This window comes from Chionomys nivalis, chromosome 9 (genome assembly GCF_950005125.1).
Source record: "Chionomys nivalis chromosome 9, mChiNiv1.1, whole genome shotgun sequence".
NCBI lineage: Eukaryota > Metazoa > Chordata > Mammalia > Rodentia > Cricetidae > Chionomys > Chionomys nivalis.
In genome coordinates, this window is record NC_080094.1 from 22,929,887 (window position 1) to 22,943,217 (window position 13,331).

Consider the following 13,331-nt stretch of genomic DNA (forward strand, 5'->3'; position numbering starts at 1 on the left):
GGGTGGGGGTGTCCTTTAATAGTTGTTTTGTTTTCCAGGTGTAATGGTGCACACCTGCAACCCACACTTTAGCAACAGCAGCAGAAGGATCAGTAATTCAATGCTATCCGCGACTACATCGTGAGTTTGAGGTCAGTGAGAGCTATATCACACTCTGCCTCAAAACACCAAACAACAACAACAACAAAACATTTTTGAGACAGTCTCCTGCTGTAGTCCAAGTTGAACTGGAACTCACAACAATCCTCCTGTCTCAGATTCCCAAGTGCTGAAGTTACAGGCATGTGCTAACATACCTAGTTCATTTTTGTTCTTCCAAAAAAGGAAGACGTAGTATTTAAAATATGATAAGCTTTCTTGGATTCCATACTCCCAGAAATCAATTACAATTACTTAATAGGCAATTAATGAAAGAATATAGTATAATCTTTTGTAAATTACTAAGTACACACAAAAAGTTTAAAGAAAACAAATGTTAGCAGTTACTTACCCAGGTGGTAGGGGAGCTTGACTTACAGTATTCAGTGGCCTTGGACCTGAGCCTCCAGATATGGTAAGAGGAATTATTAACCCAGATGTTGCTCCTTCAGATGTACTTGTGTTTGTATTTACATTTGTATTTGTTGGTGGCAAAGAGCCTGTACTAGAACCGTCACTTTCAGAACTGGTGGATGGTGAACCGTTGACAGATGCTACGAAAGATTTGGATAACGTAAGAGAAGCTTTTGTTTTCTGAAATCTAAAATCAGGATCAAATTTTAACTTAAGAATTTAAAAGTAGTCAGGCAGTGGTTGCGCATGCTTTTAATCCCAGCAGAGGCAGGTGAATCTCTGTGAAATCTCTGTGAACCTGGTCTACAAAAGCTAGTTCCAGGACAGGCCCCAAAGCTACAGAGAAACTCTGCCTTGAAAACAAAAGAAAACAAACAAAATTATCAGATTTATTCACTTTTTTTTTTTCCTTTGGCCTGCATGTATGGCTGTGCACCATGTGTGTTCCTGCAAAGGTCAGAAGAGGAAACACAATTATGGATGCTGGAGAACTACCACGTGGGTGCTGGGAATCTAACACAGGTCCTCTCCAAGAGCAACAAGTGCTCTTAACTGCTGAGCCCTTTTCTCCAGGCCCCCAGTCAGCTTTTTCAAAGATAAAATGGACTAAGCAACCAATTTTTTTAACTATAAGATATGCCAGTTATAGCCACACAAAGAAATTTCCATCTAACTGTACTGTCTATGATTTATATAACACATATTATTTTCATTCTTAATAAAGCATTTCCTTATAGAACTTCATTCCTGGAAAAAAAAAACTTAAAGGAAAAGCAATTCTTAGTCGCCTATGGAAAGATCATTCTTAGTCAAGTCTTTAAATGTACATATAAAGTCAGAAGCCAGACACGGTGGCTCATACCTGCAATCCCAGAATTTAAGAGGGCTGAAGCAGAGGGATTTCTAGGTTTGAGGCCAGTCTATGTTACAGAGAAAGATTCTACTTAAAACACCAATGACCTGATACGTACCTGTTGATCAGTTTCCAAACAGAACACATTTAAAAACACTAGGTATGGTAGTGCATACTCATGATCCCAGACTAAGGAAGGAAGCATTTGAGGCTAGCACAGGCAACACCTGGAGACTGTATCAACCCTTCCTACCTACCAAAAGAACAGTATTTACAAAACAGCACGGAAGGCTGGGATATATACCTGGTCTTCGTGGGGTGGGTGGAGGTGGTCTCGAAGGTCTCGGAGGTCTAGAAGGCTTAAAACCACCATTTGAAAGGGATGGAGAATTGTTCCCATTTGTCCTCTTGTTATCTCCCGACACTGCAGCCTCAGGGTCATCTGATCCATTTGTGCTCACTCTGGCAAGAAGGGCAAAGAGGGGAGAGAGCAGGGAAACAAAACAAATGTTCCTTCTTTATTTAAGAACAGCAGGAAACTAAAAATTTAATATTTTAGGAATTGGAGAAAAAAATCTTTTTCTTTCTAATGTCAGGCCAGTCTTATCAAATAAAGAGGCCATAGGTGAAAGTCTTATACAACTCCTTGGAGTGGTTTGAATGAGACTTGCCACATAGGCTCATATGAATGCTTAGTTGTTTCCAAGGAGTGGAACCATTTTAGAAAGATCAGAAAAATTAGAGGTAATGGCCTTGTTGGAGTAGGTGCGTCACTGAAGGCAGTTTTTAGTTTAAAAAACCCATGTGAGACCCAGTCTCTCTCAGTCTGCTGCCTGTGGATCAGGACGGAAAGCTCTCAGCTCCTATTCCTGTGTCCTGACTGTCTGCTTCCTGCTATTATGATAATGGATTAAACGTCTGAAACTATGAGCAAGCTCCCAATTAAATTCTTTCTTTTCTAAGAGTTGCCTTGGTCACAATGTTTCTTCACAGCAATAGAAGAGTAACAACCCTTTAGACAGTGAGGAGTTACTCAAGGATCCAACTGGAGTCCATTCAAAATTACTAGATGTGACTGCAGAAAGGCTTCAGAATGCCCTGTATAAGCAGGAATGAAATCAAGTTCTTCAAAATCCTACTGCTTATAGTCAAAATACCTACAGGCCTATGAACACCCCTCTATATTTCCTTTGAGAAAAGTCACCATCTATAAGAGTGTCAAATAGTCCAAGGAAACTGACTTAGTACACTGGTTTGAAAGGGGTTTTCCTTTTGGTTTTCAATGCTATATAAACACACACATATAATATTTATATATTTACATTATTTATATTTCTATAAAATTAGTATACATTAAATTTATGTGTATATATGTGTATATACATATATACATACGTTTGTGTGTATATCTCCCCTTATTCATTCATTCACTTATTTATTCACTTATTTATTCACTTATTTATTTATTTGTTTATTTGTTTATTTGTTTATTTTAGTTTTGTAGGGCAGGGTTTTCCTGTTCAATGTCCGAGTTGTCCTGGAATTTGCTCTGTACATCAGGTTGGCTTCAGACTCACAGAGATCCACTCGCCTCTGCCTCCTGAGTACTGAGATTAAAGGCGTGCGTCACCACTGCCCGGTTCCATGCTATATTTTTAAATATGCAATTTTCGCATTTCTATGTAATTAAATTAATTCAGCAATAAATTAGCTACATTTTATTTCAATGGTTTTATATTTTCATTTTTTTTGAAATTTATTTAAAATCAACTTAGAATTTACTCTTGTCTTGGGATAAAGGCAGTAACTACATTTTTCTTTTGCCAGATGGCCAACTATCCTAGACTATTAACCTATGGTCATAATAACTTCTGTAGCATTTGACAATGTTCATTAAACTCTTGGATTTTTGTTGTTATTATTGTTACTGTTTTGTTTTTGTTCTCGTGAGACAAGAAAAGCCTTTTTCTAATAAGCAGCCCAGGCTGGCATCCAACTGAAGATTTCCTGCCTCAACCTCCCAAGTACTGGGACTACAAATATACCACCATATGCGGTACTACCCCATCTCTTTTTTGGGGGGGCAGGGTATAGTCTCACTTTGTAGCCTTGGCTGCCTGGAACTTACTATGTATTTAAGTCTCAAACTCACAGATCCCCTTCTGCCTCCACAGTACTGGGAAAAAAAAAAAGCATGAGCCACCATGTCCAGCTATTTCATCTTAAACATTTAGATTAGATTTTTTGTAGATTTTTAGGTTGAATTTATCTTACTTTATGTGTATGAATGTTTTGCCTACATGCATACATGTATACCACATGTGTGTCTGTTGGACCCCTGGAGTTGAGGTTATGAATGGTTGTGAGCCACCATGTACAGGTTGGAAATTTAACCTGAGTCTTTTGCAAGTGCTCTTAATCTGAGCTATCTCTGCAGCCCCTCATCCCGTCTTTAAAAGCCATTTTCCTCTAACTTCTGTCACTCTGCTTTTATAATCTTATACTCAGATTTCTAGTCACCCTCTGATTCTTCCTCTTCTTCAGATTTTTCTCTAGGATCTCATATGTCATAATTTCAAAGATTATCTCTAAAAATAATCTACAAGCCAAAATTTCTATAATTAATGGAACTCTCTCCCAACTCCAAGTATCAAGTTATTAACAAAATGTAGACAATACAGCTCTCCAGCTCTAAGGCATTCCTTTCAGTTATTCTTAATTTCCAAGTCCACTTGATTCTGCTTTCATAGTCTCCCTCTACTCTTCCACTACACCCGCCCCATTACCTCTTAGTAGTCTACTATATTAATTTTCTGTCTGTTTTCCCAATCTTCACTTGAGGCAATAGAAAGAGGAAAATTTAAAACCGACATGAGATCTACTTTACCATGTCTGTCGATGAGTCAAGAAACTTAAACACAACCCAGAAAGCTCAAATTACTTTGAGGGATAACATTTACTTTCCTAAAGACAACTTTTAAAAGTATAATAAAAACAAGCTATGCTTATGAGGGCTAGAATGTTTGTAACCATGAGCTTTACCAGACTGTTCACTCTTGTCCCTAAATACAAACCACATACCTCATAAATGACTTTACAGGTTCATTTACAAGAGTCCTTAAGATGTGAGAAATGAGAACTAGGTTATACATTTTTATTTAATTAGAATATTTTAAATTTTATTTATTATTATTGTTTGCATCCAACGTGTGTGAGGGGAGGTTCGAGCCATGGAGTATGGAGGGAGCAGTTCGAGCCATGGGGCATGTGTGTGGAGATTGGAGGACAATGCTGTGGAATGAGTTATCTCTTTCCTCTTTTACCAAGGTTCTAGTAATCAAACTCAAGTCTTTAGAGCAAACACACCAAATGTTTTTTATCCGTCAAATCACCTCACTGCCCTAGTTTATAAACTTTATTTAAATTTTAAGTTTTGCTTGATTTTTAAACTTTGTTAATAAGTTACATCCTTTGAGGAATGAGACTTAGAAAGCCATAGGATCATAAACAACACTACTATAAAGCCATGTAAGCACAGGGCGATCTTAAGAAGCCCATAGTCACATCTTGGAATTATGTTCTGTTCCTTTTCCTGTATGTCTAAGCACGTATAAACTAAGTCCAATTCACCCTGGCTCATCCTCAACTCTTTATACTCAGGGTAGGGCTTTAAATGTGTGGAAATCTTAAGGGAAAAGGGAACTCTTCAAGTAGTTTAGTGGCATATGGGGGCGTGTCTTCCTGTTGTTGCTGACAGACTCATAACCATAAAACACAAACTACACCACACATCACTGCCAAATAAACTTAATTTTCTTTTTTTTTAATATTTATTTATTATGTATACAATATTCTGTCTGTGTGTATGCCTGCAGGCCAGAAGAGGGCATTACAGATGGTTGTGAGCCACCATGTGGTTGCTGGGAATTGAACTCAGGACCTTTGGAAGAGCAGGCAATGCTCTTAACCTCTGAGCCATCTCTCCAGCCCCAAAACTTAATTTTCTTATAGAATTCTGATTATATCAACCCCAGTCAAATATTTTTTGCCCTGTTTGGAATAGAATCCCTGGCTTTAGACACACTGGGAAAGTGTTCCAACACTGAATTATATCCAAGCCCTTTAAAACATTTTTATCATGAAATTTTCTACACATTAAAGAAGTAGAAAGATAACATGGGAGCCTGTTGTACTAGTTTATCCAACTTCCAAGCCATATTATACTCTATTTCCCTTTACATAGCAGAAGCTAGTCTTTAACTCAAGCAATCAACTTGGTCTTTGAGCCCTGGCCCCCCTGACTTTACCTCCCAAGTACTGGGTTTTGCAGCATGTTCCCTAACTCTGATATCCCCTGCAGCAATGGAATAACAGGGCACACCCTTTTTCAGGATGATTTTTCTTTTATGACCTGTGACACTGGTTTTTTGGTTCTCCCATTTAAATTTTAAGATTTATTTTATTATTTATTTATATGTAGGTTTTGTATCCATGTGTAGGCACATGCATTCATGTGGATGCCCACAGAGGCCAAAGACATGTTGAATCCACTGGAACTTGAGCTACAGGTAGTTTGTGAGCCACTAACATGGGTGCTGGCAGAACTAGGGTCTTTTGGAAGAGCAGCATGCATTCCTTAACGCTGAGCCAGCTCTCCCTTTTTTGTGGTTTTTGCTGAGACTACACTTCTCATAACTCAAACTGGTTTTGAATTCCTAATCTTATCTTCTTCTCCAAAATGCTGGATTACAGGTATGTACCAACACCTCAAACTTTGTAATGATTTTTTTAAAGACAGGATTTCTCATTTTGTAACCCAAGCTAGCTCAAATCTACACTATGCAATCCAAAATGGTTTTAAACTCACAGACAGCCTCTTACCTTAACCACCGAAATGTTGAGATCACATAGATAAGTCAGCATTCTTGGTCCACAATTTATCAATCTGAACCTGAAAACTGGCAATGATTTATTCATATATGTGTGTGTGTGCCCACCCATATGTGCCTGTACAGAGGTGTATACATGAGTGTCTGTGAAAGCCAGAAGACTTCAGAACTCCTGAGCCAACTTTCCAACCCCCTGAACCTGAGTTTAAATTAATTAAAACAACTTAATTCCTTCTTGTATACTTCTGCATTCCGTGGTAAGTAATCAGTGAACACTTACCTTGTTTCATCTTTGGGTCTGCAACCATCATCATTCTGTGAAGGACCTTTAACAACAAATTTAAACAAAATGAGATTCAAGAGAGTAATTTTCAACTAAAACTAAAAGAAAAGCAAAACCTTTTATTAAATGATTAAACCTTTCTAGTACATAATATAAATCCAAACATAAATTTTAAAGAGAAAATACAAAGATGCTCAAATTGTTCAATTCTATACATATTGTTATTCAACAGGAGATTAGTTAAGATGTTTTACCCACACCCTACTTTTGCATTTTTTTTTTTTTTAGATATATTTTTTACTCTAATTCAAACCCAGTATTAAGTCATTTTCCAACCTCAGGCTGGCACTGAACTCCTCATGTTTCTGCCTCAGCTTTGTTAGGGTTAGAGCTCATACACAACTTTTAACCATTTTATCTGAAATATGGGAGAAAATTACTACAATAGCAAAATGAACAATATAAACAACTCTGAGATAGCAAAGCCAATTAATAACTTTCCTGATATAAAGGAGCTGAAAAAAAAAAGAACTCAGAGACAATGAAAGACACCAAGAACTCTCTGAGAGGAAGACTATCTGAAAAAACAAAAACCAAGTAAGTTTCAAAGAGGCCCAAAGGCATGCCATAATGTTCATGCATTCTTCCAATTTTATTCACAGAAAGAGGAGGAAAAGTGAAAACTGCTTACGAACTCAAGGTGAACAGTCTAGGCACAACAGGCAAAGAACAAAACTCCCAAGATACAGCCACAATTTCAACAGTAAAATCACCAGTACACCATACCATAGCATGTAACTGTAATATGCCACAGCTAGCAAGAGTGGTAAAAGTCTACTCTTTTTCTTTTGTAAGTACTGGGGATCATAGAAATATACAGTTAAAAATGACACAGTAGAACGGATAAAATGTGGAGTTGCTTTGTAATTAAAAATGTTTAAAAATCTACAGTATTAAAAACAAATGAGCCGGTGGTGGTGGCGCTCGCCTTTAATCCCAGCACTAGGGAGGCAGAGTCAGGCGAATTTCTGTGAGTTCGAGGCCAGCCTGGTCTACAAGAGCTAGTTCCAGGACAAGCTCCAAAGCTACAGAGAAACCCTGTCCCCCCAAAATAAAAAAATTAAAAACAAATGAACAAAACATTTTATGCTAAGTATGGGCTGGCAAGATGACAGGCAAAAGTAAATGTTACTAAACCTGATGACTTGAATGTGATCCCTGGACCTCATCTGATGGAAGGAGAGAACCAACTCAGAAAAGCTGGCCTCTCACCTCCATACTTTCACCATACTCATACACCTATATACATACAAACACATGTAATAAATACAATAACAATTTTTATAAAAACCCATTAACTATACATCTGAAATGAGCCTTATGATATACAAAATGTACTCTAATAAAGTGTTAAGAGAGGTCTCTAAAATCATGACATAGTGTTTGGCAGAAAGTTCTCTGAAGTTGGTGGTGAGGGGTTGAGTGACCTCCAGCAGAGCAATCACACAGTACAAACAAATTTACCATGTGGATAGATAGACTTGAGGAGTTCAAGCACCAGCGCGTCAGCTTGCCCAAGGACACAGCCACATTGGTTCCTAGAACCCATTTGATGTCTTGATGTCTGAATCTGATTGAAGAGATCTTGGCATTCAGCAGAGTCAGGAGGGTGGGTGACCTCACATCTTACTGTTCTAGCAGCCATTATCCAAGAAGTCAAAGAGACGAAGCTGTGAGCCACCTTTCAGCATCAAGCTTTATGCATCTGCCCCTACTCTCACATCTTCCTGACAGCGGGACGACACCGCTTTCTTCTCACAGTGATATTTAAAGGACGTTCAATCCACTGTTTGAATGTGCTGGTACCTGCTTTGCTTCTTGAGTCAAGCCAACAATGCCACAGCCCTGTCAGATGTATGTGACTCCAAAGCCATAGTGTGCTCCATATCCAGCAGGCCACATCTGCTACACTGAGCAAGTGTCCAAGGATCAGTTCATGGCTGTTACAGGGAAAGTATGAATTTGTTGTTGTGGTTTTCCTGTATTGGGAGTTGTATTTATGGTGACTTATGGATTTACGTTTCAATATATTGGAAATTTTCCATTTTACTTGACAAATCTGTTACATGTTATAAGCTTGATTAAAGAGGAGTTTTTATAATCTTTAAAAAAAAGTCACACCAAAATGGGGTTGCGGATAAAACTCACTTGGCAGAATGTTTGTTTAACATGCACAAAACCCGGGCTCTGAGCCCCAGCACTTGCACACACCAGGTGTGAGAGTTCCCATTAGTTATCTCACCAAGAAAGAGACTGCCACGAATTCAAGGTCAGTCTGGGACACACAATATATTACAAGTCAGTCTGAGCTCCACTGTGAAACTGTCTCCAAATAAAATGAAAAAGTATTTTTATGTGTATTATATTTTCTTATAATGATTGATATATGGGACATAAGTGGAACAAGAAAACTATACCATATATATATATAATAAAAAAGCCACTGGTGGGGGTGGGGGTAGCTCGGCAGATAAAAGAACTTGCCAACCCTCACAACCGGAGTTCAATTCTGGAACCTGCATGAAAAGTCAAGACACAGTGCATCCATAATCCACCACTCCTAGAACAAGACAGAGGCAGAGAGAAATGTCTAGAATCTCTCGGGCCAGCTGCCTGGAGCGTGCAGCACAGCAGCCAAAAGAAGAAGCCCTGTCTTATCTAGGTAGGAGGTGAAAACCAACTCTAAAACTTGTCTTCTACACAACTGAGCACTACACATGTGCTGCAGCATAGGGGTATCTCATCCATACATACTTCACACACACACATTTATGCATGTGCAACACACACCGCAATAAATAAACAAGAAAGTCATCCAAATTTTAAAAGCACATGTTTTCCACAGGGAACTCTGGGAAAGCTATAAAGACTCCGCCTCAGAGAGCTGAATTAAAAGAGCACTCACACCACAAAGTAACTAGTTCCTAAAAAAATTAACATATAGTCCTTGGCCACCAGGCAACCTCAATGGTGAGCAAAAACTTGATCTAACATACCAGAATAGAAGCAGAACATAGCTTTAAAACACTTTATCGTGTGGCAGTTACCAGCTCTGAGAAAGTACAAGGCCTCAGGCCAGCAGCAAGGTGGGGAGTACTAAAGCAGACACTGCACGTTAGGCTAGGGACTGTACAAAGTAGATAAAATGTTTTCAGATGCAGCAAACCCTGGCACCATCCAAAGCAAAAGACATTTTCTCTGAAGCAAAGAACTCCCAAACTAGGCCTTTAAAATTCTGATAGACTAAGATAAAATGGAAATTTGCAATCAAAGAACATGAAATAAAAATCAAAACAAGCTCCATAAAGGGAACAACAAAATCATTTCTAAGTTAACATGGTGGTGCATGCCTATAATTTTAGCACTCAGCACTCAAGAGGAGAATTCAAAAAAACTGTTGCAAACTTCAGACCATCCTGATTGTCTACATAGTGAGCTCCGGGGCAGTCAGTATTATATACCAAGACTCTGAAAACACCAAAAATTAAAAAAATAAAAATCACTTATATCCCCAAAAGTTTTAGAAAGTATAACTATTAAATGGAAGATATAGAGGAAAATTGTGGAGTAAAAGAAAATTAATATATGGAGCATGGTAGAACATGATTGAAATTCCAGTACTTGAGAATTAGAGACAGGGTGCTGAATTTGAGGTCAGCCTGAACTACTAAGGGAGAACCTATCCCCAAAACCTGAAGATGAAGGCTGGGAGTAGAGCTCAGAATGCTTGCCCAGCATGCTAGCAGCCCTGGATCTGATGCCTAGCATCCCCAGCAGGTGAATCAAGAACGGTAGCACACATATCTTGGTCCTGGCATTGGGGAAGTGAAGGCTGAGAATCAGAAATTCAAGGTAATCATTAGTTACATAGTGAATATGAGGCTTGTTCTACATGAGACTCTATCTAAAAACTAAATCAATCTTTCAACACCCCCACATAAAGCCAGAAAATGTGAAACGAGCAAGAACAATTCTTCTCATGAGTATAAACCAAGAGACAGTAAACCACCACAGAGAATGTTTTCCTGAAAGTTAATAGCAGTAGTTATAACTTATGATAGCTAAATGTCCATCAGTAGATGGGTAAATTGCAGTGTACATATACAACGAAATATTATTCAGCTTCAAAAAGGTACTGATATACACTACAACTTTAAACACTAAAAGTCAACGATGGGGCTCAGAGGAGAAAACTGTTTGCTGTGCAAGCATAAGGACCATTACTCAGAACTTAGCACTCACATAAGAAGCGGTATGTGACCCAGCACATGCCTACAACACAAGTTGAGAGGGGAGGAGACAGGAGTTAGTGCTGGAGCTTGCTGGTAGTCAGTCAGGCAAAATATCAGAGCTCCAAGTACAGAAGACCTTGCAGGAGGATAGAGGACAAACACTGCTGTCCCCTAGCTGCCATGTGCATAGCTGGACATATGAGCACAGATGAGTACACACATACACTCACAAAAATTCAGCTATGATTTAGTATGATACAACAGTTACTTTTCATTGTCAACTTAACTGGATTAAGAAATGCCTATGAGGTTAGTAAAGCACACCTCTGATGGCATTTCCAAAGATGATGAGCTCATCTGACTTAATGAATTGATTAATCCCTCGATTTGGTAAGCTGAAGTAATACATGATGAAGTAAAGAATTCAGGCGGGTTCCTTAGAACTTACTAACCTGGTAAGAAGTACTAATAACACACTTAGACCTGAACTGCTTACCTGGAAGCTTAATGGAACCAAAAAAACTGAAGTCTAATACAAGAGGCTAAAATTAAAAGTAATGAGGCACATATAATAAGCAGAGATTTTATCTTGTTTTTTGAGACAAAGTCTCATTATGTAGTGCCGACTAGCCTAGAATTCACTATATAGACCAGTCTGGGCTAAAACTCAACAAAGATCTACCAGTGTCTGCCTCCTGAACACTGAGATTAAATGTGTGTGCACCACATTTGTTATTTCATGGAAGCCGAGTTCCCAGCTTATTTTATTTTTATTTACTGTATGTGTGTGGAGGTCAGAGGACAGCTTTTCGAAGTTCTTTCCACCTTTTCATGGGTTCTGGGGGTTAAAGTCCTCACACTAAGCTATCTCACCAGCCTTCCCTAAACTAATTTTAAATACATTCAGAGTATATATAGCAAAGAGAAAGATCCTGAGGCTGAACGGGGTATGACAACTCATGTGTATAATTCCAGCGCTAAGGAAGCTACACACAAAAGAACTGTTTCAGAGCGGTGAGACATCTCAGCTAGTAAAGGCAATTACTACCCAAGCCTGGTGACAAGAGTATGATTCACAGGATTCACACGGTAGGAGAGAACCAAGCTGCAAGTTGTCCTTGGACCTCCACTTTGGTGTTGTAGTATACAAATGCATCAATGCATCTACACACTTAAATAAATATAATAAAAACCTTTTCAAAAAAAACAACTGCTTCAAATTCAAGACCAATACACGGTACAAAGTAAGTTCAAGGACAGCCTAACCCATAAAGTGAGAGAGACCCTTTCTCAAAAAACAAAATAATGGCAAAAACCTAAGCCAGACAAGATGGCTTACACCTGTGGACTTACTCTAAAATGAAAGACTCACTAGCATGACTTTTGCATTGAAGTGCCAGCTACTGAGAAAACAAACAAGCATGAAGCTGTAAGTAAATTAAGGTATATTAGGGTATCTTTTTTTCCTTTTCTTTTCTTTTTTTTTTTTTTGGTTTTTCGCGACAAGGTTTCCTGTACCTTTGGTGTCTGTCTTGGAACTAGCTCTTGTAGACCAGGCTGGCCTCAAACTCACAGAGATCCACTTCTGCCTCCCGAGCGCTGGGATTAAAAGCATGCGCCACCACCACCACCTGGCATAAATTAGGGTATCTTAACAACATGATTTATTTATATTTTGTGTGTACGTGCATGTGTGTACATCCAAAAACGTAACTATTAAAGATTTCCTGTGAATAACATTCAACAGAACTTCAACTCTGAAGCAGTATAATCATTTCTGAATTTTTCTTCTACTGTATAATTTCTTTTTAAAAGAGAGAGGGGGTGGGGGAAGAACACAAGGTGGCTCAGTCCGTTAAGGCACTTGCCACCAAGCCTGATCGGCTGAGTTCAATGCTTGAAACCAACATGGTAGAAGTAAATAACTGACTCTCATGAGTTGTCCTCTGACTTCCATATGTAACCATTTAGCCAGGTGTTGGTGGCGCACGCCTTTAATCCCAGCACTTGGGAGGCAGAAGCAGGTGGATCTCTGAGTTGAAGCCAGGCTGATCTACAAAGTGAGTCCAGGACAGTCAGGGCTATACAGAGAAACCGTGTCTTGAATAAACAAAAACCAAAACCAAAATCCCAAAACAAAAACAAAACAAGTAATCACTTACCTTCTGAGCATGAAGTTTCACCATTAGTAACAACTTCAGCTTCTACTTGCAGCCCATCAAGACAAACTGACAAATCTCCCATTGTCTCTGTTGGCTCTTTGTCACCTAGAAGCTGCAAAGTCATAACTACTTCTTCAACTGAAAAAGAACGATTATACAAGAAAGATCACTCTTTCAATTATGTGTAAACTGTTTTACTAGACAAAGGTTTAAGAACTATGAGACCAGAACATTGCTTTTTAAAAAGAAAACAAACTTCACCAATATATATAATATTTAATAGATATAATACAAAATATT

General features: G+C 38.5%; 1 protein-coding gene across 1 annotated transcript in view; it reads right to left on the reverse strand.

The window, feature by feature from the left end:
* The window catches only part of Itch (itchy E3 ubiquitin protein ligase), a 92,808-nt gene that overhangs the window by 47,298 nt on the left and 32,179 nt on the right, over positions 1-13,331 (reverse strand). The window contains exons 6-9 of the mRNA XM_057780472.1: positions 13,032-13,169; positions 6,575-6,620; positions 1,710-1,867; positions 491-692 (exon numbers count right to left, since the gene is read on the reverse strand). Of these exons, the coding sequence (XP_057636455.1) occupies positions 491-692; positions 1,710-1,867; positions 6,575-6,620; positions 13,032-13,169 (544 nt within the window). The remainder of the gene's footprint in view (positions 1-490; positions 693-1,709; positions 1,868-6,574; positions 6,621-13,031; positions 13,170-13,331) is intronic.